The sequence below is a fragment of the Lacerta agilis genome, chromosome 18 (genome assembly GCF_009819535.1).
Source record: "Lacerta agilis isolate rLacAgi1 chromosome 18, rLacAgi1.pri, whole genome shotgun sequence".
In the NCBI taxonomy this organism is placed as follows: domain Eukaryota; kingdom Metazoa; phylum Chordata; class Lepidosauria; order Squamata; family Lacertidae; genus Lacerta; species Lacerta agilis.
In genome coordinates this window covers 11,112,877-11,139,267 of record NC_046329.1, presented here as the reverse complement: position 1 = coordinate 11,139,267, position 26,391 = coordinate 11,112,877, and the positions used below count along the sequence as shown (strand labels likewise).

General features: G+C 51.4%; 1 protein-coding gene across 1 annotated transcript; it reads right to left on the bottom strand.

Moving 5' to 3' along the window:
* Nucleotides 1-887: 887 nt before the first annotated feature.
* SIN3B (SIN3 transcription regulator family member B) lies at nucleotides 888-20,126 on the bottom strand. The gene is given in 22 exon segments (XM_033136615.1): nucleotides 888-1,140; nucleotides 4,480-4,684; nucleotides 4,810-4,904; nucleotides 5,708-5,800; nucleotides 5,966-6,139; nucleotides 6,500-6,669; nucleotides 8,837-9,623; nucleotides 10,456-10,639; nucleotides 11,860-12,098; nucleotides 13,316-13,432; nucleotides 13,526-13,733; nucleotides 14,793-14,915; nucleotides 15,269-15,363; nucleotides 15,593-15,624; nucleotides 15,627-15,690; nucleotides 15,693-15,716; nucleotides 15,913-16,023; nucleotides 16,026-16,063; nucleotides 17,424-17,717; nucleotides 18,699-18,836; nucleotides 18,839-18,843; nucleotides 20,026-20,126. Coding segments are annotated over 22 exon segments (3,450 nt in total). The 5' UTR covers nucleotides 20,049-20,126; the 3' UTR covers nucleotides 888-909.
* Between the last annotated feature and the right edge of the window lie 6,265 nt (nucleotides 20,127-26,391).

Here is a 26,391-nt window from a genome sequence, read left to right as displayed (position 1 = left end):
GATCCTGGGAGGGAGGTCCTTCCATTCCTTGGCAGTGATTGGAGGGAGAGAGAGGAAGGGAGGGGCAGACCCTCAGAAACCACACACACACAAGTGTGTCTTCCGTGGCCAAATTTGGAGGGGGGGCACAGAGAGAGAGAGAAATAAAAGGACAGAAGCGCCCCCCAAGATTATCTCGCAAAGGAAACAGAGAAACCAAGCCGCCCCCCCAAAAAAAGAAACCACGCAGCGCAACGGCCTCCCCCCACTTTGGGACCCCGAGTCCTAAGAAATAAACCCCTGGAGCGCCTTGGAGGTGGCGGGGGGGGGAGGAGCCCCTCGATCTTGGCCCCCCCCCCAGCGTCCTGTTCCCCAAAATCCGCAGCCGGAACGGTCCACAAAGCACAGTCGCCCACGGCAGGAGACGACCCCCCCCTTCCAGGTGGGCTCGGCCACCTCCCCCCCAACCGACCAGACGCACACAAGAGTACAGCTTTGTTTTTCGCACCAAAAAGGCCACGCAGTCCATGGGGGGGGGGCGTAGAAAGGAAAGGCCCATTGCTTCTCACAAGGCCTCGTGTTTTGGTGTTAGGGAGTGACTGATGGGGTGGGGTGGGGGGATTTGGGAGAAAGGCCTGGCGGTGGGGGCCCAGAGTTTTGTTTCTTGGGTCCCTCCTTGCCTCCCCCCATCCCCGGCCAAAACAAAGCAGTCTGAGACCTGGAGAGCTCTGGGCAGAACCCCCGTCCGTCCGTCCGTCCGGTGCGGGGAGGATGCCCAAAACGAGGCGCGCCCTCCGTCCCCAAAGTCACAAACCAAACGGAGAAAACGACACTTGCCCCCTGTAAAAAATCTGCTGGTCGGATAAATACCAGGGGTGGGCTGGCTGCGGGACACCCGCCGCCCCCCCCGGCCAGACGGAGGGAGGGGGTTCAGGGCGAGGCCGGCTGGCGGCTGTACTGGACGCGGTAGCGGTTGACGGGGACGCCGTGGATGCTGACCGTCTCGCAGGTGGTCTTGCAGGGGAGCAGGTCCTCGTCCTCGTCGCCCATCAGCCAGTCCTGGACCAGCTCCGACGCCTCGCGCCCGGCGTGCCGGCTCAGCCAGCCCAGGTGCCAGGCCTCGAATCGCCGGTGGTAGCGCAGCAAGACCGACGGCTGCACCTGCCCAGAGAAAGAGAGGGAGAGGGGAGAGTCACTGGCAGAAATCGGGGCCCCCCCGAGCCGGGGAGCTGGACCTGAGCTCACCCACCCGACGTCCTTCTGCGTGTGGAGTACAGGGTCAGGTTTTAAGGTGCTGGTTTTGACCTTTAAAGCCCTATGCGGCTTAGGACCCTCGTCCCTAAGGGACCGCCTCTCCTGGTATGTTCCGTGTAGGACCTTAAGGTCCTCAAATAATAATCTTTTGGAGGTCCCGAGCAACAAAGATGCCAGGTTGGCCTCAACTAGGGCCAGGGCCTTCTCAGTATTGGCCCCGACTTGGTGGAACGGTCTATCACAAGAGACCAGGGCCCTGCGGGATTCGGCATCTTTCCGCAGGGCCTGCAAGACGGAGCTGTTCCACCTGGACTTTGGGTTGGTTTCTGTTTGATATTTATGCTTCATTTTTTATTGGTGGGTTATTTTGAAATTGAGACTGCAGTTTTAATATTGAATTTTTAAATTTGTATTTTAATCTGTTATTTTAAATTGATTGTGTTTATGTTTTCTGCTGTGATTTTAATTGGTGTTAGCCGCCCTGAGCCCGGTTTTTTTTGGCTGGGAAGGGCGGGGTATAAATAAAATTTTATTATTATTATTATTATTATTATTATTATTCTGCAAGAGGTTCAGAACAGGGCCTATTCCGTGGTGGCTCCCCACCGGAGGGATGCTCTCGAATTCACAGTGGGGCCTTGGTTCTCGAACGCCTTGGTTCCCGAACGCCGAAAACCCGGGAGTGTTCTGGTTTTTTAACGTTTTCCAGAAGTCCGGCCCCCCACAAGGTCTGAGGGGCAGCGGACCGGCCCTCTGCTGACCCGTTATCCAGGTTGCGATCTTTTCCGTGAACCGCCCTGAGACTTCCAGGTCTAGGGCGGTGTATAAACTTAATGGATGGTAATTAAAGAGCTGTGTGTAAATTTAATACATTGGTACCTTGGTTGTCGAACGTAATCCGTTCCGGGAGTCCGTTCGGCTTCCGAAACGGTTCGACAACCGAGGCGCGGCTTCCGATTGGCTTCCGAAAAGCGTTCTCAAACCGGAACGCTTACTTCTGGGTTTTCGGCGTTCGGGAGCCGATTTGTTTGGGAGCCAAGCTGTCCGGGGAACCAAGGTAAATGAAAATAGCACCCCTCGATGAGAATTACTGGCACAGAAATGGAAGAGAGAAGAACGACCGACAATAGAAAAATGGCAAAGGAAGGTGGTGGACTATGCAGAATCCGAAACCGACGGGATTAAAGATTGTTAAAAGGACTGGGGAAAAATTATTTGAAAAGCAATTGTAAACAACAAATTACACCAGTAGGTTTGCAGGATGTTTTGTAAGGCGGGTGATATGAAATGTTATGAAGAAAATTACGGGTGACGATAATTAGTTTTGATTGTGTAAGTAACAGTGGAATTATGAAAACACATGGTTAGATTTGGAAAATGGAAACTCCTGCAGAACTGGATAAAATGACGGGAAGAATCCGGGAACAGCGGGACCAGAAATTCATCAAAGACTGGTTAAAATTTACGAATTATTTAAAAGACAATTTACAATTGAATACGCTAATAGGACTTCAAGACGTTTTGTAGTTAATGTGTAGAAATATTATTGTAAGTATGGTAGTTAGAGTATGCATGAGATTTATGATAATGTAAGCAATGGTTGATTAAAGAAGTATAACATTAAGATATAATTTTGAAAGCCATGTGGAAGGTCTGAGGGAAGTCACGGCTATGTCAGCCAAAATTGGAAAATGTACGAGAACGTATGTTGGATTTGTTTTGTTGTAGTATAGCATAAAATAAGAAAAAATATTATATAATAAAGGAAAACGGAAATCCCTAGACGTGGTAGAGGGAAGTCCAAAAAAGGCTGTGTAAGATTTGAAGAAATGTTATACGATGTATGGGAAATCTATGCAAAATTTAATAAAAAAAAATATTTATTAAAAACGAACCAATCTATGCAAGAAATACACTTTTTGGACACTACTATAAAAATACAGGATGGACACATAGACACCACCTTATACCGTAAACCAACTGACCGACAAACATATCTACATGCTTCTAGCTACCATCCCAAACATACCAAACAATCCATTGTATATAGCCAGGCCCTACGTTACAGCCGCATCTGTTCCAACTCTACAGACAGAGACTCTCACCTAAGAGATCTACAGCAAACCTTTTTAGAACTAAAATATCCACCTGATGAAGTTAAACAACAGATCGACAGAGCCAGACTGATACCCAGAGAGAACTTGCTGCAAGACAGACCCAAAAAAGAAAATAACAGAACACCACTAGTCATCACATACAGCTCCCAAGTTAAAACAGTACAACGCATCATCAGAGATCTACAACCTCTCCTAGACAATGACAGTTCTCTTTCTCAGGCTCTGGGAGGAAGACCCTACATCGCCTACAGACAGCCACCCAATCTCAAACAGCTCCTCACCCACAATAATACAAAAACAGGACTCAACATGGACACTGGTACCAGAACCTGCAATAAACCCAGATGCCAACTTTGCTGCCACATAAACCCGGATAACACCATTACTGGTCCCAACAACATCAAACACACCATCTCAGGACTATTTAATTGCTCATCTTCCAACATTGTGTATGCAATCAAATGCCAACAGTGCCCTTCAGCTCTCTATATTGGACAAACAGGCCAAACCCTACGCCAAAGGATAAATGGACATAAATCTGATATCAGGAATCACAAGACAGAGAAACCAGTAGGAGAACACTTCAATCTCCCAGGACATTCTATAAAAGATCTCAAAGTAGCTGTCTTAATACAAAGAAATTTCAGAAATAGACTGGAAAGAGAAGTGGCTGAATTGCAACTAATCACCAAACTTAAAACCATGGAGAAACCTGGTTTGAACAAAGACATTGGATTCTTATCTCATTATACATACAAAGCCATCTTTAGCCATCTCACCCCTTGCCTTTCCCTGCAAGACTAATTGCAGCCGTTTAGAGTCGTCAACAGGTTTTCCACACTTATCAGCCTATCACCCATTCCCACCAAACTTCTGAGTAATACCCCTCCCCACTCCCCCACTATATTTAAGGATCTGGTGACTTCTGTTTCAGTGTATCTGAAGAAGTGTGCATGCACACGAAAGCTCATACCAGGAACAAACTCAGTTGGTCTCTAAGGTGCTACTAGAAAGAATTTTCGATTTTGTTTTGACTATGGCAGACCAACACGGCTACCCACCTGTAACTATTAAAAACGGGATATGCAACTAGAAAAAAGAAAACGAACTAGCAGCCCTCGAGACCCACCTTCCGGGCGCGGCCAAGGGCCCCCCTCCGGTACATGTAATCCTCTGCATTCATGACGAAGAGCATTCGGTGCGTGTTGAGCTTGAATTTGCAGTCCACGTTGCAACCGCTCTCCACCCCGACCAGCTGCTTCCAGGACCCCCGGGCCTTGTCTCGGGCGGCCTGGACCTGGGCGCACTGCCAGCGCCGGAACTGCTTCAGGTTCCTGGGGGGCAGAAGAGAGGCAGGAGGGAGGGAGGGCTGCCACTTTTGCCCTACCCCGGAGTCCCGTCCGTCCACCCCCCCCTGGGTCCCTGACCCGCCCCCCTCGAGCGCCGGAGGGTCCCTCACCTCTGCAGGAAGACGGGTTTCAGGAGGAAGCCCTCGTCATGGCTGCTGGGGGTCCCCTCCACCCCCACATACTGCTCGACGTAGTTGGCCAAGTGCTGGAGGGGAGAGAAAAAGGCAGGAAGCAAAGGGGAGGGTTGGGGTTGTGTTTGGGGGCACAAGCTGCCACCCCTTGGGTCAAGCTGGGTCCGTGGTTTGGTCCGCGCTAACCCGCCCCGCGTGAACCGGGAGCAGGAAGACACGGACAAAATGCAGGTTTGCTCGGGCACAGCAGCCACCAAGCTAAACCGGGGTTTGCGGCTGCGGGGTTAAACCGGGGTTTGAAATTGCAACACTAAACCAAGGATCGAGGCTGCAGGGCTAAAGCGGGGGTTGCAGACGCAGTGCTAAACCGGGGACCGAGTATGCTAAGCAAGAGACCGAAGCTGCGGTGTTAAACCGGGGGTTGAAACTGCAACACTACACCAAGGTTTGGGGCTAGATCGCTAAACCGGGGGTGGCAGATGCAGTGCTAAACCGGGGGTTGAGTCCGCAATGCTAAACCTGGGGTGGAGATTGCAACGCTAAACCAAGGACCGAGTCTGAAATGCTAAACCGGGGATTGCAGCTGCCATGCTGAACCGGGGCTTGCGGCTGTAATGCAAAACCAGAGATTGCAGGTGCCAAGCTAAACCGGGGCCAACCCAGCCAGATGGGTGGGGGATACATGATAAAATTGTTGTAGTTTTCGGTCTTCCCAGCAGCAGCAGCAGCAGCTGCTAGAAACACAAGGGAGGCTGGCTGTGGTTTGCGGCCCACCCATTGGGACGTGGCTCCCAAAGGCAGACGCAACCGGCCACGGTCCCGTCCCCCAATCAGGGAGGGATCTCACGGCACACGTGATAGGGAGGCCGGGAATCACCTGGACTTCCAGGGGGTCTTCTGTCTGGGTCTCCTCCGTATCCAGCAGCTCGATGGTCATGATCACCTGGTCCTTCCTCTGAAGGAACATCACCTGCGGGGAGGCGAGGGCAGGCGTTCACACACCTGCGCTCCGGCCGCAAGAGGCGCCCCCTCCAACGTTTCAAGGGGTCTCTCCCTGCCCCACCAGCGTGGCCGACCCCCCCCCCAACGTCCGGCCAAGTCGAGCCGCAGAGGGTCGAGGGCGAGGCTTCCGCACCTTGAAGCAATTCTCGTCCGCCATGCACCGCTCCGCCTTCCACTGGTAGCTGGTCTCCTTGGCCGCCCGGACGCACTGCGACGACAGGTTGCCGCCGGCCGCCCCTCGTTTCCGCTCGCCCAGGTACAGCTCCACCACCTTCAGGCAGACGTCGTCGCTCACCAGGTGATGCAGCTGGCGGCGCCAGGGGAACGTTGTAAGAATTTTTAAGGTCCCAAATACAGAATAAATAATCTTAAAAAGCACGCATATTCTGTTGGGAGCCGCCCTAATTTAACCCAGAGGTTTCTGTCCTCTCCTTGAACACCCCTTTGTCGGAAAATTTGTACTCTGCAATTCTGCGATTCGGAAGTCCTAGGCAGAGTGGCAGAGGACCCCCCTAAGTACTCGGGTCTTCCTCCGTGTGGAGCAGGGCAGGGGGCCCAGCTGCGGACGGCCTCGGCCCCTCACAACTCCCGCCCAGCACCCCCTTTGGGGCAGGGCCTTCCCCTGCACGCAAGCACCCCCTATGGCCCCCCAGGAGGTGGCTGGTACCTGCCGGACGATGTTCTGCACCAGCTTGTCCATGGTGAAGCCGACGTAGGCGTGGATGGTGAACATCTCCCGCAGGGTGTCCTCGTACTGGGTGGGGTCGATGTTGCCATCCAGCAGGTTTCGCACCAGGTCCAGGAAGGCCGGGTAGTACTCCTCTAGCTCCACTTCGCCTGGCAAGAACGAAGAGCACACGCACAGGACACAAAACCCCTCTGTGGGGTGCCGAGAAGATGGGACACCCGGCATCTCGACACGCCTAGGCTCCTATTCCCCAGCCACCCGTCAGGAATTCTGCTCTTGCGGGGGATTGAGATGGATGATCGCTGGGGGTCCCTTCTGAATCTACAATTCTAGGATTCTGCGATCGCTCAAGACCGGAGGGTGGGGGAGGCAGTGTGGCCATCGAGCAGCAGGAGAAGCTGCTTCGGATCGGATCGGAGGTCCGTCGAGCCCAGTGTCGCCCGCGCTGGCTGGCAGCAGCTCTCTGGGGTCTCAGACTTAGGGGTGTACTGCAGCCGTGTCTGGAGATCGAAACGGGCACCTTCTGCATGCAGAGGACACGCAACTACTTGGGTATGGCTCTTCCCTTAAAGGCAAGCTAAGGTTCTGGTCCTCATGAATAAATAGGAACAGAAGGAGCTGCCTTCTGCAGAGTCAGGCAGTTTGCCCCCCAACTCCATGCTGTCTATACCAGGCATAGGCAAATCCCAGCCCTCCAGACGTTTGAGACTACAATTCCCATCATCCCTGACCACTGGTCCTGTTAGCTAGGGATGATGGGAATTGTAGTCCCAAATATCTGGAGGGCTGGGATTTGCCTATGCCTGCTCTACACTAACCGGCAGCAGGAGGGTCTTAGGTTCAGGGGTCCTTCTCCCCAGCCTTCCCAGGAAATGCCAAATTGGGGGTTGAACCAGAGGCTGCCACGGGGCCGTGAACAGGTCCCAAATCTGGTGGTAGGCAGAGCAGCCGCTTCTCCTCTTCCCTCCTCCTCCTCCTCCTCGCTTCTGCTGACGAACAGCTTCCCAGGAAGCCTACATCTTGCAAAAAACCGTTTCTACAAAAGCTCCCAAGGGCCGCGTGAAATCCACCCGGGGGCCGCCACTCGCTGCCCATGCCTGCTTAGCTCAGTGGGTGAGAGGTGCGGACGATGCCAAGGTCGCGGGTTAAACAGCCTGCATATGCCTGCGTAACAGGGGGTTGGGCTAGATGATCCTTAGGGTCCCCTCCAGCCTGACAATTCTGTGATTTTAAGGAAAGCCTGAGGGCACGGCGGCCTCCTATGGCCAGGAGGAGAGACTGCGCCGGAGGCTGCGAGACCGAGGCTGACCAGCCCCTCCTGATCCTCACCCCGAAACCCAGAAGGACTGGTACCTTTGCTCGATGTTTTGGGGAAGGTTTAACTAAGTGCCAAGAAGCGTCCGACGGACTGCTGAACATCGCTTTATTTGATATAAGCTGTTTTATAGCTATTGTGACTTTTTTCCCCGTTGAGCCAGATTGCTTTTATTCAAGTTTGAAGTTTTATCCTGTTCTTTCTACTTGTCGGAAGCTGACCAGAGTGGCTGGGGCAACCCAATCAGATGGGTGGGGGTAGAAATTACAGAAATTCCTTATCGTTATTGTCATCGTTAAGGGCTGCAGCACATCTGGGATTTCCCAGATGTGTCTGGGATTCGTCCTCTGGGAATAGCATCCTTGAGGATTTCCTGAAAATCGGTTAAAACGTCCGGGGAAACCCGGGGCATATGGGAGCCCGTGAAAGAAATGTTGGAAGTTTTGGCAAATTTCCTTCAAAATAGATCAAAAGCTTCCCTTTTGGGGGGATTTTGCCCCCCCCAAAAGTAGACTTTCTAAAATATGGCAGGCGTGTCCAAAGTCTGTTCCAGGGGCCCGCATGGTAGTATATATCCTGGGGTAAAATCCTCCCAAAAAGCTCAACAACTCTGGGTTAAAACTGTAGAGAAAGGTCAACAACTTCAATCCTAAAGAAAGCTCAAGAACTTTGGCCGGCCCTCACTTCATCAAATCTGGCCCTCTTTGAAAAAGGCTTGGTCACCCCTGACATATGGCAAACCCTCTCTTATCATTTATTATCCTAGCTGGCGACACGTCGCAGCTCTCCGGCTGCCGCCGGCGCAACGGGAGCGAGCGCCATACCGGTTTCGGGAAATCGCCATTACCGCCCGCCTCTAGGTAGGAGGGCCAAGCGGCGAGGCCACTTCCCATACCCTCTGTGACCCCCCTTTTCCCCTCCCTGGCCTCCCTGGATGCCGGAAGCCGAGACCCAACCCTCCCCGGCCAGATGCGGACGTCCTTCCCCGCCGCCCTCCTTACTGGGCTGCTTGAGGCGCAGCTCCATGGCCGGGTCATTGGCCCTCTCCTTGCGGCCGTCGCAGAGCAGCTTCTCCCTCTCTTTCTCCGCCCGGAACTCCAGGAGCTGCTTCTGCGCCTGCCGGTAGATCTTGAGCAGCCGGGAGCACAGCGTCTGGTGCAGCCGCAGGAAGAAGTACCAGTTGTTGTTGGCGAAAAACAGCGCGTAGACGTTGTCCAGGGAGCGGCGCGGCCGGGCCGAGGAAGGGGCGGGCGGGGCGGGGGGAGAGGCCGCAGCTGCTGCCGCCGCGCCCTCCGAGCTGCCGCCGCCGCCCTTCTCCCTGGCGGGCGCAGGGGGATTCCTCTTGCGGAGCTCGTGGCCCTCCGGGGCGGGGGGCTTCTCGTCGGCGGGGGGCGTCCTTTTCCGCAGCTCGTGGCCCACCTCTGGGGCAGCAGAGGGGGGCAGCGACTTGTCCTCGGCCGGGGGAGCCCTTTTGCGCAAGTCACGGGCGTCCGGCGGGGGAGGAGGGGCGGGGGGCCGCTTGGGGCTGCCCTTGCCACCCTCGGGCACCTCCTCCGGGGCAGGGGGCGGGGGATCATGGCCGGGCGGCTGCGAGAAGAAGAGGTCGGGGACGAAGCGGTGGACGATCTGCCAGATGGTGGCTTGGTCCTCCTTTTGGATGGTGGGCTGGCGCTTGACATAGTAGCCCACCAGGGCGGCCGCGTCCTCCAGGATCTGCTGGTCCTCGTAGACGAAGATGAGGTGCGGCTCGTTCAGGGCGCCCCGTCCCTCAGAGTGCTGCTCCTGGTGCTGGAGGTTCGAGAGAGAGAGAGATGGAGCAAAGGCAGGGATTATCCTTTAAAGTTAAAACATTCTGACATAACGACAACAATGAAAAGCACAATATCCTCTATCGTAAATGGGTGAACCTTTGCTTAGAAACACCAAAGAAAGGACCAATTTAAGGGAATGATTACAACAATCATTTATTACTTATACCCCGCCCATCTGGCTGGGTCTCCCCAGCTACTCTGGGCGGCTCCCAACAGAATATTAAAAATATGGTAAAACATCAAACATTAAAAACTTCCCTAAACAGGGCTGCCTTCAGATGTCTTCTAAAAGTCAGATAGTTGTTTCTTTCCTTGACATCTGATGGGAGGGCGCCACCACTGAGAAGGCCCTCTGCCTGGTTCCCTGTAACCTCGCTTCTCGCAGGGAGGGAACCGCCAGAAGGCCCTCGGGAGATGGACCCCGGCATCCGGGGTAGAGATGCTCCTTCAGGTATATAGGGCCGTTTAGGGCTTTCAAGGTCAGCACCAACACTTTGAATTGTGCTCGGAAACGTCCTGGGAGCCAGTGTAGCTCTTTCAGGACCGGTGTTATACGGTCTCCCAGACACCAATCTAGCTGCCACCTACGACCAAGGCCTGGCCAAGCTCCTCTCCATCAGTTTGCAAAGCCCTGAGCGACTCAGGGGCACCTGAGCTCTCCCAGCCAGGAAACGGAGCCTCTAGTTTCATCCGTCCTGTCCTGTGGAACTCCCTGCCACTGGAGATTCTAGCAGGCGCCTCCGTTGCTGACTCTTGGAGCTTCGCATGCCAGAAGGGAATGAGGCCCCGAGAGTCCCCCGCGCACCCACCTCGTCGTAGACGCTCTCGATCTCGTTGAGGAGGCTCTTGGAGCGCAGGGCCTTGGTGTCATTCTGCTTGAAGTTGACGGCCTGGTGGTCGAGGGACTTGAGGTAGGCCTTCTCGTACTGCTCCCGCCAGATCTTGTTGAAGCCTTGCTGGGCCTCCCGCCACTCCTCCTCCTTCGCCTTCAGCCTGCGGGGGGGGGGGAGCAGAGGGGGGAGAGGAGGCGAAGGTGAGACTGCGGGAAGACGCGGGCGCCAAGCACAACCTGGGCACCACCCACCTTTCCCTCCGCCCAGTTTTTAAAATATACAAATAAATCCATAAATAGCAACTACATACATCAATAACTTCTATATAGATCAAATAATATCAGACCAGAAAAACCTTTCATCTTGACATATGCAAAAAGAAAAAGGGAACAGAAAAAGAGAAAGAAAGAAAAAACAGAAGACAGTAAGAAAAACAAATCAGAAAGATTCAATGTGCATCATCTGCTAGATACAATTCAGTCCTGTCATGGCCTTTCTCATATATACCTTTACATATGGATTGAATGGGACGCGGGTGGCGCTGTGTGGTCTAAACCACAGAGCCTAGGGTTTGCCGATCGGAAGGTCGGCAGTTCGAATCCCCGCAATGACGGGGTGAGCTCCTGCTGCTCGGTCCCTGCTCCTGCCCACTTAGCAGTTCAAAAGCACGTCAAAAGTGCAAGTAGATAAATAGGTACTGCTCCGGCGGGAAGGTAAACGGCGTTTCCGTGCGCTGCTCTGGTTCGCCAGAAGCGGCTTAGTCCTGCTGGCCACATGACCTGGAAGCTGTACGCCGGCTCCCTCGGCCAGTAAAGCGAGATGAGCGCCGCAACCCCAGTTGTCCGCGAACTGGACCTAACGGTCAGGGGTCCCTTTACCTTTTATGGATTGAATCTCCATCCTTACTTTATTTCCTGTGATGTGGTGGACTTCCATCTACCTTGCAACGGTCCATTTCATCTTACTAAAAAAATTCCCCTGCATTTAACATTTTCTCCTCATCTTGGTAAGAGGAGACGATGTATCCCTATTTACGTAGTTGTTCCAAACACAACCAAATCTTAAATATTATCTATTGAAATAAAAAATTCTTTCCAGTAGCACCTTAGAGACCAACTAAGTTTCTTCTTGGTATGAGCTTTCGTGTGCATGCACACTTCTTCAGATACACTGAAACAGAAGTGTGCCTGCACACGAAAGCTCATACCAAGAACAAACTCAGTTGGTCTCTAAGGTGCTACTGGAAAGAATTTTTTATTTTGTTTTGACTATGGCAGACCAACACGGCTACCCACCTGTAACTATTATCGATTGACTTATTTCTTATTGCTCCTGTCGTTTTCGGAATGGGAGCCCCGGGGAGGAGGAGGGAAGGCTCACCTCTTGAGGACGATGGGGACGGCCGAGAGCGGATTCTTCTTGAGGCTCTCGATGATCTCTGGCGCCTTGTCGCCGTAGATGCGGTAGATGGCCCGCCTCTGGATGACCTCGGAGGTGCCCCCCAGGCAGTCGTCCAGGCGGAACTTCTCCTGGTCCTCCAGGGACATGCGGCTCAGCTTCTTCTGCACGCTCTCCAGCACCCGGATCGTGGCCAGGTTCGTCTCCAGGACCACGTCCAGCTGAGCGGGGGAAGAGCGAGCAACGTGAGACACTGGGGGGGGGGGGCGCCCCACGACCCGGCTCCCCCCCCCGTCAGGAGTGCCCGGGAGGAACACAAACTTGGCGGCTTCCTGTCCTTGTGGTGGCCCGGACGCCCCAAGATAATGAGATTTTAAAAAGAGTTTAAAGATGGCGGTCCCCCCCCCAGTGACCAGGATTTCTTCTTTTTAGGGATAATGGAATGGATATACAATAAGAGCTGGTTCGTTTACGTATTTGGTGGCAGCAGCAAGAATATTGCATGCTCAAAAATATAAAAAATATCCTGAGTCATGCAATATTCTTTCCCTCTGTGAAAAATATGTTCACAGAGGGAAAGAATATTGCATGACTCAGGAGGAAGTAGGAGAGAAGCTTAATTGGGAGCATTTCACTCCGAGAATGGCTGCGTTGTTCTTTTGCTGTGATCATTAAACACTCTTAAACTGGTAGAGACAATAATTGCTTTGGTAATAATACAGTGGGTCCCTCGACTTACGAAATACCTCGACACCCAATTTTTCGACTTACGAACAAACAAAGTGGCCACATGCCAACAATGTTTTGACATCCGAATGGAAATCCGTAGGCATTTTAGATGTGGTTATTCGACTTACGAATTTTAGATGCTGTTTCCTTTTCCCTTTTTAAAACTGCTTCAATGCATTCCAATAGGAAAATTTGCTTTTTCGACTTACGAACTTTTCGACCTACAATGTGTTTCGGAAAGGATTAAATTCGTAAGTCGAGGGACCACTGTAGTTATTATTATTATTATTATTATTATACCCTGCTCATCTGCCTGGGTTTCCCCAGCCACTCTGGGTGGCTCCGAACAAAACACTAAAAACAGAATAAAATTTCAAACTTTAAAATTTCCCCAAGCCTTCAGGTGTCTTCTAAAAGTCAGGTAGTTGTTTATTTCCTTGACATCTGATGGGAGGGCGCCACCACCGAGAAGGCCCTCTGCCTGGTTCCCTGTAACTTCACATCTCGCAGGGAGGGAACCCCCAGGTGTCCGGGCTGAACAATGGGGGTGGAGACGCTCCTTCAGGGATACAGGGCCGAGGCTGTTTAGGGCTTTGAAGGGTTAAGCACGGCCAAAGGGCGGGGAGGAAGCAGTGTCCCTGAAGCCTGACACCCCCCCAGGGATTGAGCCAGGGGGTCCTTCCCCAAGCCTGCCCACGTCGTCACCCACCTCAAAGCGTTCGTCCTCGCACCGGTGCAGCTGCTCCTCGTAGGGGGTCTTCTTGGAGCTGACAAAGGTGGAGTCCTCGGACCAGGAGGGGAAGGAGACCCAGGTGTCGTTCAGGACCTGCGGGGGCGAGAGCGGGCGCCGTCAGTCCGGGGGGAGTCGCCGGGACACCCCGCCGCCGCCTTCCTTCCGCCGATCGCCCCCCCGGCCTACCTCTTTGCAGATGGCCGTCCTCCCGCTGCACTTGGGCTGCTGGTAGGTCTTGGGCAGCGCCCGGTAGCTGGAGCCAATGCGCTTGCAGGAGGCGTAGTCGATCTCGCGGCAGACGCCATCCCCAGAGCGGTCCGCCATCGGGGAGGCAAAGGAGAGCTCCTTCACCCCCAGGAAGGACTTGAACTGCGCAAAGAGCTCCGGGAATTTCCTGCGGGAGGGGAGGGGAGAGGTGGGCTGAGTGCGGCGGCACCCCCAGGAGGTGCGGCGGGTATTCAAATCAGAAACTCGGGGATCAGAAACCTGTGCCAGCAGGCAAAGAACTGGCTACGTTTCGCCCGCGGACTCTGCTATATCTTAAAGAAACTCACGAGCAGAGGGACGGGAATTCTTGACCGCGGGGCAGAATTGTTGTTTGTCAAAAGTGTGCATGGGGGAGAAGAAAGAACAAAAATCTGGGATGTTTTACGTATAGCTGAGCTGACGTTTTTGGCGAGAAACCAGAGAGGGCAGGCACTGACTTTATCGAGAAATGGAGCCCTTTTATAAGGCGCCCAACTTGGAAATTTGCCCCGGAAGGTTCGGTTCTGGCTATTCCCACCGATTTTTGCCTTCTTTCACGTGCTGGGGGTTTTACGCTCTCTTAACATTGGATGGCAAATATATTTGGGTAAAGGTAAAGGGACCCCTGACCGTTAGGTCCAGTCGCTGACAACTCTGGGGTTGTGGCGCTCATCTCGCTTTACTGGCCGAGGGATCCGGCGTCCAGCTTCCGGGTCATGTGGCCGGCGTGACTAAGCCGCTTCTGGCGAACCAGAGCAGCGCACGGAAACGCCGGAGCGGTACCTATTTATCTACTTGCACTATGACGTGCTTTCGGACTGCTAGGTGGGCAGGAGCAGGGACTGAGCAACGGGAGCTCACCCCGTCATTGCGGGGATTCGAACCGCCGACCTTCTTATCGGCAAGCCCTAGTCTCTGTGGTTTAACCCACAGCGCCATCCGTGTCCCAAATATATTGGGGTAGGTGAGTGAATTTGCTTTGAGACGTCGCTTTCCCCACGTGGAAAGCAATGTGTAAACACAAACGACAAGGAAACTGGAAAATTTGGGAGGGGACAGCGTTCTCCCTTCCTCCCTCCCTCCTCGCCAAGCCAACCAAGAGGAAGCTATCTGCTTCTGCTAGCTGCCGGGATCAGCCCCTGCCTGCCGTTCCCCCATGGGAGATGGAGGACCCTCCCACAGCCCCACAACTCAAGGCAGCCCCCGCTTACCCCAGAAAGGGGTGACCAGCTGGAGAAGCTCGGAGCCCGAGACCAGCTCCTGGTTGAAGAGGGCGATGCATCGGAGGAAGTTCTCGTACACCTCCTGCTCTTCATGGACTCGCCGCAACCTGAGCAGAAGAACCAGCCGGGGATGGGAGGGGGGCAACCTCAGGCTGGGCAAGCCCAGTGGTTAGAGCACCCGTTTGGAAGCTTAGTATTGCAGAGACCGGGAGGGAGCCCTAGGCCTGCCCCTGCAGCTAGACCACCCCTGTCAAACGGCTGTTCTGCTTTGCTCCAGGGCAGGGCTGCGAAAGGCTCCCCCCAGTCTGGAAAGCCCTGGCTGACAGTTCTGGGGTCTCAGGGAGGGAACGGCCTGTCTGTTCCCCCCTCCTTCGGCAGGGTCCCCGCAGGTTGGAGGTTCAGGGGCCCTCCGCTAAGCCCCCCCACATCTTTTCACACACCCCCGGCCTCCGTGCCGGACGGACCAACCTTGTCAAAGAAGGAGAACTCCTGCAAGCTGCCGTACTTCCCCACCGCGGCCACGGAGAGGTCCTTCGTCCCCCGAGCTCTCTTCTTCTGCGGGGGGGGGGGGGAATGACACACACAGATGTGTGGGCTCATGCACGCACGCTTCCGCGTTTCGCCAACGGGCCCACCCTGAGCGAACCTTGCCGAAATCCGCCGGGCTCCCCTGCCTCCTGGAACTAACGCACCGAACCCCCCACGGCCGACCTGAGCCCCCGGCAGGCTCCCCTCTCTTCCCCCACCCCTCCAGCCCACCGCCTCCGCGTCCGGGTTCGGATACCTTGGCCGGGCCGGGCACGGGTCGAAGCAACAGGGCCTGGAACGTTTCTTACTGTGCTCCATGTGCCTTCTCGTGCTCGAGTTTGGAGATGTTGTTGCCGGTCGCAGGGCCCGTTGCCCGTGAACTGCGGAGAAAGGTGGAAGAGCCTCAGCAAGCAGGTGATGGGGGTGGGAAGGAGGAGAGGGGGTGGGGGGGGCGGCAGTAGGGGGACCCCCACCTCCTTTGCATGGAGGAGGTCTGTCCCCGACAGCGTCTCCAAGGGAACACCCCGTGTTCTCAGAGGGGTTTCCCGTCCGCCATGCCCCCCTCCTGCCACGTACCAGAGACCTCTTTGCTTCGGGGAGGAACGGCCCAACTCGGAGAGCAGGTCCCTTGCCCCGGAAGAGGTTGGCCACCTCGGTGAAGACCTCCTCCTCCGACAGTCCCCGGAAAAGGGGCGACCTTTGGTGCTCAACTGTTCTTTCTGAGAAGCGAGAGAAGGTGGGCAGAGCGGGCGAGGCGAGGTGGGAAGCCCTCCCTCCCCCCCCCCAAAAAAGGCGGGCACACGAAAAAGGGGGCAGTATTTAGAAATGGCGTCTCTGGTCCATGGGGTCACAAGGAGTCGGACACGACTAAACGACTCAACAACAACAACATTTAGAACTCGCTAAAATGACAGAGTTAACAAGAAATCCATCAACGGATAAGGTTAAGAAGGAATGGGAATGTTTTTCAAAAAATGCTCGGATAAATACGGTTCCAACAGTAAAAACTTGGTTGCGCTGAGGTTAATTTCGCAGGCAGAGGAGTCCCAAACGGAGACAAATAATTAAATACAGACCAGAAACGGAAATGATTGAACTGAAACCGCAAAGAGTAGGCGGAAGTCAACAAACCAACAAATTAGAAAGGGATTCAGTCCAGTAGGAACAGGAATAATTTATTATTGGCCAAGTACATTTTCCAACATACTTGGAATTTGTTTCGTCTACATTGCAATGTAAACGTACAAACACTGTTCCTCTCACAATACAAAGAAGCAAAGAAACCCCACCCATATTTTACCTCCCCTTCAGCTATACAACTACGAATTTAACAATTTAATGGCACAAGGGAGAAAACTATTCTTGTGCCTGGCCGATTTTGTATATGAAGTCCTGTAGCGACGTCCGGATGGAAGTAAATCGAGCAGATGATGACCGGGATGTAAAGGATCTGCTACAATTCCCTCTGCTCTCTTCCTACGAGGGACTTCATGAACAGAATACCCTGGTGCTGGTTTGAATTAACTAAATATTGCTTTTTGTTCGACAGGCAGTTTTAGTTTTATTAATTTTTCAGTTTTGTCGCTGTGCATTTTTCTTTATTCCTCTCCTCCCCCCCCCTTCTTTCTTTCTCTCTCTCCTTTTATTCCTTTTATATAACACGCATTTATCCTAGATTTCTTGACAATTATGTATATTGCAATAACTATCTTAGGTCTAAGAATATATAATGTAAGATTAGTTTATATTTCGTTTCGCTTTTGGTACGTAATGTTTGCTGTGGAAATGAAATAATAATAATAATAAAAGTGATGTGAAGTGAAGTGAAGTAAAAAGTAAAGTAAAGTAAAGTAAAGTAAAGTTAAATAAGTAAAGTTAAATTAAGTTAAGTTAAATTAAATTAAATTAAATTAAATTAAATTAAATTAAATTAAATTAAATTAAATTAAATTAAATGGTGGCAGCTTATTTCCAGGTAGGGCGGCAACCCACAGCCACACCACGCACACCAACCAGGGTTGTGTTTTGGGTTTTTTGTTTCCTGACCCCGGAACGCCGTGGGGAGAGAGGAGACCTCTCACCTGGTATGTGAAGGATCTCCAAGAAAGACCGGTAGATCTCGGGGTGGTCCAGGAAGCGGGTCTTGATCTTGTTGACGTAGCTGATGGCGTTGTTGAACTCCACCGAGTCCGACTCCAGAGGCACCTGCAGCCGGCAGTCGTCCTTGCAGGGCTGTTGTTGTTGCTGCTGCTGCTGGGGCTGCTGGTGGCAGAAGTCCTCCGCGCAGTCGCCGTGGTTGTGGGCGTTCTCCTGGCAGTAGTGCAGGATGAGGCCGGAGCCGGAGAGGGGGCTTTGGACGGGGTCCAGGGACACCTGGGCGGAGAGAGGGAGAGCAGGAGCCGGGTGAACGCCCTTCTGCCTGGGTGGTCCTCGTTGCCTTGCTCCCGTGTTGTGGGGGGGGGCTGACCGCCTCTCCTGGTATGTCCGCAGAGGACCCTATGGTCCATGAATAACAATAGCTTAAGGGTCCCAGATTATCCTCCCCCAGGGCCAGGGCCTTTTCAGTGATGGCTCCGACCTGGTGGAATGCTCTGTCCCACGAGACTAAGGCCCTGCAGGACTCGATCTCCTTCCATAGGGAGCTATTCCGCCTGGCCTTCAATTTAGCCTGACCTTTCATCCCTTTTTCTATGGGAAACCCCTTTTTTAGGGGTTTAGGTCAAAATTGTTGAGCTTTTTTTAGGGGCCAGATTTAGGTAAAATTTGGACTAAAGAAAAATGGGGGGAAAGTGAAAGAGACTGAAAATGGAAGGGCAGAGGGGAGTCTAGAGAATCCAAAATGCTGATGGTTATGTTTACTGCTTGTATACCTGAAGGAGCGTCTCCACCCCCATCGTTCTGCCCGGACACTGACATCCAGCTCCGAGGGCCTTCTGGTGGTTGCCTCGCTGCGAGAAGCCTAGTTATAGGGAACCAGGCAGAGGGCCTTCTCGGTGGTGGTGCCTGCCCTGTGGAACTCCCTGCCACCAGATGTCAAAGAGAAAAACAGCTACTGCACTTTTAAAAGACATCTGAAGGCAGCCCTGTTTAGGGAAGCTTTTAATGTTTAATAGACTATTGTATTTTAATATTCTGTCGGAAGCCACCCAGAGTGGCTGGCGAAACCCAGCCAGATGGGCGAGGTAGAAATAATAAATTATTGTTATTATATTATTATTATTATTATTATTATTATTTTTAAATGTAGTGTAAAACTGAATTTTAAAGGTTTTTTTTAAAAGGGAGGGAATAAATCTCCCCGTAGGAATGAGTGGAAACCATCAAATAAAACCCCCAAGCCCCCTTCCTGGTCCAACCTGGCCCCAGAGGCGACTGGATGCTCAGCTTCCCATTCTTGGGTATCTCGATCCGGTAGCCCAAAGGCAGGAAGGCGTTGAAGCCGATGATGAGGTCGGGGTGCTCATGGAACAGCTGCGAGACGCGGCGGATGACGCCGGGGTGTCGATGCTGAAGACGAGGGGTGGGGTAGGAGCAGCGTGCATTGAAAAAAAAAGCAATGATTAAAAAAAATAGATTTTTAAAAAATTTAAATTGGATTTTTAAAATAAAATGCTTTTGGAGGAAAAACATTTCTAAAGGTTACATGATAGTCCAAAGGCTATTCGTCAGGAAATACAGCGGTACCTCTTTTGCGAACGGGATCCGTTCACAACCTGAAAGGTCCGCAACATGAAGCGCCGTATCTGCAAAGCACAATTGGGCTCTTCTGCACATGTGCAAAGCGCAGAACCCGGAAGTAACCTGTTCCGGTACTTACGGGTTCGGCGGGTTCGTATCATGTGACGAACACAACCTGAACAAGCGCAACCAGAGATATGACTGTAAGGATTTGTTTTAGGTTTTTCATGTGCGCTAAAACTCAAAGTTTTTTTTAAAAAAATTGTTTAACTGCATCAGTTAGCAAACACGGACACATATGCTATAATTGTTTTAGTTAAATAAATTGTTTAAATTGCTATTAAGGAAATGATTGTTTTTCTCCTTCCAATAAAGTACACCAGAAAAGTTGTCCAAATGTACACAGTTAACTCAGTGGGGTTTTTCCCTGGGGGGTTACAGAGGGGTACGCATACCCCTAAACATTTTGTGAATCTAAGTTTGGCCTCACTGAGGAGCAGTATTTCAATATGAGTAGGAAAATGAGAGTACCCCTAAGCATTTTTTTTAAAAGCACTGAGTTAACTTATTAAACTTCGCCATGATTTCATAATTATCTATCTGTATTTCTAATAGTAGAACCAAATCGGTAATTTTTGATAAGAGCTGTAAAAATGACTCTGAAAATTGATGGTTCCAAAAACGAAACCTTCATATGCAAATATTAAGACGATACCAGCAAAAATGAGCCTTTCTGTAAAAATAATAATAACGATGATTTAAATCGAGCCTTAATGACTAACGATTTGAATCGATTTGATTAAATCAATCCGCCCTGGTTAGGAGCGAGGCAGGACCCAAATGGTGGCAGGGGGGTTTTGGGGGGTGGGCGATGGGCAAGGAAGAGGCCTGGGTCCCCCTCATTTCCGCCCTCCAGTTTCAATTCTGCCACTGGCCAGGGCGCCTCCTGGGCTGGGGGGCTGCGTAAAGATGGGGAGAAGGGGCCCGGACCCCCCCCCCCCAACAAGTTACCTCTGGCTCTTGAACTCCTTCATGATCTCCAGGAACCCGTTGTAGGTGGCCGGGTCGCTGCCAAAGCGGATCTTCACCTGGTCCAGGTAGAGAGGGCGTCTTCGACCTGCGGAGATTTTTTTAGGGGAAGGCAACGAGGGGCACTGACTCAGAAGGGCAGAGGAGGCTGCCCCACTGACAGCCAGCCCCACCCGTGGCAAGGAACCGGGGCGAGGGGCTCGCAAGCAGCCCCATTCCGTGGGTCGCTGTGGCTCAGAGGCTCTGGGTGCGGGTTCAGCCCGAATCCCTGGTGAGCCACTGCTGCCGGCCCGTGCAGACAGCACCGAGCAAGATGGGCCGGCGTTCGGTCCGACTTGCTTCCGTTTATATCCCCATTAAATTCAGAAGCATCGCCTGTTTGCTTTGTAACACACACACACAAAACCCCAATATTTTTAATAAATAATTTCAGAAGCATGAGGACTAGAATCTTAGGGGAAGGGCTTTGCAGGCAGAAGGTTGCAGGGTCAGGACTGGGAATGCAGGCATGAATGTAGGAACCAGCAAGGGACATTTCCAAGCAGGAAGGAGGTTTGAGGGGGGTTATGAAATGAGCCGCGTCCATTTCCGATAAAACAATTCTCCCAATTTTATCCTCACAACTACCCCGTGGTAGGCTAGAAGGCAGTGACTTGCCCCCAAGGCTACCCAGTCAGCTGAGTATGGATAATAATAATAATAATAATAATAATAATAAACACACAATTTGTCACTTATATGCCGCCTATCTGACTGGGTTAACCTCAGTCGCTCAACAAATTAAAACACAACACACCACCAGGCATTGAAACCCCTGGCCTCTCAGGTGCTAGTTGGAGACCCTAACCCAGGCACCCCCAAACGCAGCCCTCCAGATGTTTTGGTACTACAACTCCCATCATCCCTAGCTAACAGGACCATGGTCGGGGATGATGGGAATTGAAGTCCCAAAAGAGCTGGAGGGCCGAGTTGGGGGGGCGCCTTCTCTAACCACTAGGCCACACTGTAGATGGGAGGGAAGCAGGAGGGGGGGCCACAGATTCCTGATAGGAATGGGGAGCTGGCAGCTCCGAGCTGCGTCTAGGTAGGGTTCAGGTGCGAGGATCGCAGGGATTCGGGGAGAGAGCAGCCTCCGCTTTCAGACAGGGCTGTGGGGTGGCTGCCCCCTTTTATGTGTCCAGAGACCCCAAAACGCAGCCCCCCCATCCCACCGCTAGGCTTCGGCTCCCCCTTCCCGGCTGAGCCCAAACCGAACCTGCCTCTTTCCCCCCCCCCACCCAGGCCCCCTCTCACGAGGCTGCAAATCCTCGCCAAGCAAGCCCCACTCTATGGCGGCCGCAGACTGCTGAGTAAGTGCTCGCAGGATCGGTCTGGAAGTAATCCAGATTAAACGTGCGAGAAGCTGGCAGATAATCGGTCCGCCTCTGCAGTTCGAGGGCGGGGGGGGAGAGAAACATATCTATGCGCACTCGGCTGAAAATCTCTTATTCTTTACGGTCCGGGGTCGTGTTCTCTGGCGACTGCATTTACTCGGATCAGCGTCCTTGCGGCTCGGCACCAGCCGCGCCTACTCTGCGGCAGGCCCTACTGAGTTAAGTGGGGCTCAATCCCAGGACAGTGGAGCCAGGATCGCAGCCCCAGACCTTCAGGTGGGGGTTTACAATCCGGAAAAAAATAAAAGTAAAATAGAAAGACTAATTGGGGGGGGGGGACACCAACGTTTTAAATGCGTCTCCCACAATTGACACATATATGCACAATTAAAAAATGCAAAACTACAAAATAAATAAAGGTGGGGTGGAACATGAGTGGGTTTCCAGGGGAGGGGAGATATTATTATTATTATCATCATCATAGCACCCTATACCCACAGGTCTCGGGGTGGTTCACAGGGGGGGAAAAGCAAGACTACAAAACCACAAAATACATAATTGAAATAAAAACAACATAGCCCAACAACCTCCCCCCCCCCTTTGGCAACCCCACCCACCCTTGAACCCCTATGCATCCTGACTATATGCAGTTTTGGCTTGGGGCCCGACCCCCCCCCCCAGAACGCAACTCCCCACATAAACTATAGGTTTACTGTACATGTTTAACAGCAACAACCACAATATGCCCCCATCAGCTGTTTCAAACACCAAGTTCTCCCTACGGGAATGAATTGAAATAATTCCACGTAGACGTGGACACAACATTTAGCCATGTCCAATTAAAGGTATTTCCCCCCCCCCCTTTTATAATATTACTTGAAAGCTGAATTTCCAAGTGGTACTGGAGAAGCTTCGCGAATGATGCCCTTTAATGCGGGTACATAATTCAGGTTGCATCCCAAACGACTTATACTCAAGAGTAGCACCGTTGGAATCAATGGGCGTAACTCGCTCGGTTCCAGTAATTTCAGGGGGGGTCTACCTCGAGTAGAACTAAGCTGGATGCAAACCGATGCAGAGGAACTTGGAGGGGGACAAAAAAAAAAACAACCGAGGGTTGGGGGTGGGTCATGGTAACGCCTGCATCTCTATTAATCAATGCAATGGGTTGGGAAGCAAAGGAGAAGGCGAGAGGCAGTTCGAAGGCTTCACAAGAGACTCTCAACCTCAGGGTTGTGGTTCGAGCCCCGAGTTTGCCAAAAAGTTTCCTGCATTGCAGAGGTTGGACGACCCTCGGGGTCCCTTGCAAATTACAATTCTGTGATTCTACCTCGTTAGATAAACACACACCCACACATTTATCTACCGAAAGGGACTGGGTGCATTAGGGAATTTCAATGTTTGATGGTTTTACCGATGTTTTAAATGTTTTTAATTTGCTGGAAGCCGCCCAATGCAACCCAGTCAGATGGGTGGCATGTGGTAACAGCACTACTACTACTACTAGGGGGTGAAATGAAAAACCGGATGGGGAGCATTAGAGGGGGCGTTTCCTCCATATAATGCAAGCAAATAATTCATGGCAAGGGGGGGTTGTTTGGGGAAAAAGCCAAGGGTTTTGCAAAGGAAGTCTGCAATGGGGTTGGTCTAGTGCAGGCATAGGCAACCTTCGGCTCTCCAGATGTTTTGGCCTACAACTCCCTATCCCTAGCTAACAGGACCAGTGGTCAGGGATGATGGAATTGTAGTCCGAAACATCTGGAGAGCCGAAGGTTGCCTATGCCTGGTCTAGTGCATGCAGCTATTATTATCAGAAATAGAATTAAATACTCAATGGGGGGTGGGGGTCGTCAAATGCATACAGCTATATAACAACAATAATATCATAATAATCATAATCATAATATACTCATTGAATGGGTCACATGCAGCTATTAATAATAATAATATACTCAATGGGGTGGTTCGTCGAATGCATGCAGCTATTATTTATCATAACAATAACAATAACATCATAATATACTCAATTGGATGGGGTCACATGCAGCTATTAATGATAATAATATACTCAATGGGGTGGGGGTCATCTAATGCATGCAGCTATTATTTATCGTAACAATAATGATAATAATCAAAATATACTCAATTGGATGGGGTCACATGCAGCTATTAATGATAATAATATACTCATGGGGTGGGGGTCATCTAATGCATGCAGCTATTATTTATCATAACAATAATGATAATAATCAAAATATACTCAATTGAATGGGGTCACATGCAACTATTAATGATTATAATATACTCAATGGGGTGGGGGTCATCTAATGCATGCAGCTATTATTTATCGTAACAATAATGATAATAATCAAAATATACTCAATTGGATGGGGTCACATGCAGCTATTAATGATAATAATATACTCAATGGGGTGGGGGTCATCTAATGCATGCAGCTATTATTTATCGTAACAATAACAATAATAATCAAAATATACTCAATTGGATGGGGTCACATGCCTATTAATGATAATATACTCAATGGGGTGGGGTCATCTAATGCATGCAGCTATTATTTATCATGACAATAACAATAATAATCATAATATACTCAATTGAATGGGTCAACATGCAGCTATTAATGATAATAATATACTCAATGGGGTGGGGGTCATCTAATGCATGCAGCTATTATTTATCGTAACAATAACAATAATAATCAAAATATACTCAATTGGATGGGGTCACATGCAGCTATTAATGATAATAATATACTCAATGGGGTGGGGGTCATCTAATGCATGCAGCTATTATTTATCATAACAATAATGATAATATCAAAATATACTCAATTGGATTGGGATCATCTAAAGCATGTAACTATTAATAAATAATAATAATAATATACTCAATGGGGGTAGGGTGGGGGTCATCTAATGCATGCATCCAGCTAGAAGGAGGAGGAGAAGGAGAAGAAGATACTCGGGGCAGCCCACCCTATAAAATCGTAACACAAAAACGCAAAATTAAAAACAAAAAACAACATTAAAAACAAAACCAAGGTACAAGGCAGTTGTCAGCCGCTGTCAAGACCTATATGTAAACTTCTCACTGCATAGGGAAGAGAGTGCAAAAAAAAACTCTCGTCTCCTCCTTATTTGCCCCCCTTTGCAAAGGAGAGGAGAGGAGGAGGAGAGAGGTAAGGAAACCTTTTCTTTTCCTTCCTTTTTTTTGGGGGGGGGTTGTGTTCAGGTCTTTTCCAATGCCTGATGATGCAGCCTTCCTTGGGGGGGGTGTTGTCTTTTCCCCTTGCAAGAGCTGCAGGAGGCCAGAGGGTGGAGGGGGTGGGGGGTGTCTCTGTGCCTATTCAGCCCCCCCTTCAGGAAAAACCCACTCAGGAGACCCCACTCCCACCCCATATTGGGGGGGGGCTTGTCTTTTTTGTGGGTGGGGGGGTGTCAAAGGCCCACTCCTCTGTGGGGGGTCGCCCCCTCCCCCCCCCAGACTTACGTGGACGGGGAGCTTCTCCGAGGTGGGGGGCGCCGCTCCCCCCACCCTGCCCCCATCCTGGGCCCTCCGCTGCTGCTCCCCCGGCCGCCGCCGCCGCCGCCGCCCCCCCCGCCATGTTGGGGCGCCTCCGCCTCCCCTCAGATCCGCGGCCGCGCGCGCCACTCTCCGGAGCCAGGCCGCGCGCTTGCGTCACCACGCAAGCAATGTCGCCGAACGTCCTCAGCCTGGCTTGGATGGGTGGGCGGGGAACGGAAAGGGAGGGCAGCCGGAACCTTCCTGGCGAGGGATGAGGGAGCCGGCCGGAAGGGGAAAGGGAACGGACCAAAAAAAAAAGCCCCGGATGGGAGGGAGGAAGGGCTGGAAGCCGGAAGGCAGGGAGGGGAAGGAAGAGAGAAGTAGAGGGCCTAGAGCGGGCCCGGCCAGAGAGGAGCAGTAGAGAGGGTTGGAGGGAGCGGGGAGAGAGGTGGGAAAGGGGGTGGAGTCGCAAGAGAGAGGGAGATAGGAAAAGGGAAGAGTGACACACGCACGCACACTCAGAAGTAAATAGAGGTATAGAGGTAGGAAAGGGGTAGAGGGACCTCAGAGGTAGGAAAGGGGTAGAGGGACCTCAGAGGTAGGAAAGGGGTAGATGGGCCACAGAGGTATAAAAAGGGTAGAGGGACCTCAGAGGTAGGAAAGGAGTAGAGGGGCCTCAGAGGTAGGAAAGGGGTAGAGGGGCCATAGAGGTAGGGAAATTGTTTTGAGAATTATAAGAACAGAACTACCTAAATTGTATAGAAATATATAAACCTGAAAAGCATAATAAAATTTAAAAAGAAAGGGTAGAAGAGGGACCATAGAAGCAGGAAAAGGGTAGAGTGGTCAGCATAGGAGCCAACCCCGAGGTCCCAAGGGGTATTATTATTATTTAGTTGTGTTTTGTTGTTGTTGTTGTTGTTGTTGCTGTTATTACTATTATTAATTCACTGTATACTGCCCTTTATTGAAATATTCCAGGGCAGCTAACAGCATTAGCAACCCATTTCAGAACATCAACGATAACCACATCACAAAAAGCAGGCTGATTGACAGACTAATAATAACAGTTACAGGTGGGTAGCCGTGTTGGTCTGCCATAGTCAAAAATAAAATAAAATAAAAAATTCCTTCCAGTAGCACCTTAGAGACCAACTAAGTTTGTTCTTGGTATGAGCTTTTGTGCATGCACACTTCTAGATACCACATGAAAGTGCATTTCGTGCATGCACACGAAAGCTCATACCAAGAACAAACTTAGTTGGTCTCTAAGGTGCTACTGGAATGAATTTTTTTTTTTATTTTGTTTAGACTAATAATAAAATAGTCACAATAAAAAAAAACAGTCCTCTTCTCCACACTTCTGCATCAGGCATCCGCACAACATGACCAGTTCAACGAAGCTGATGTTGAAGAATCATTGCTTCCACACTGGTGATCTTGCTTCTTC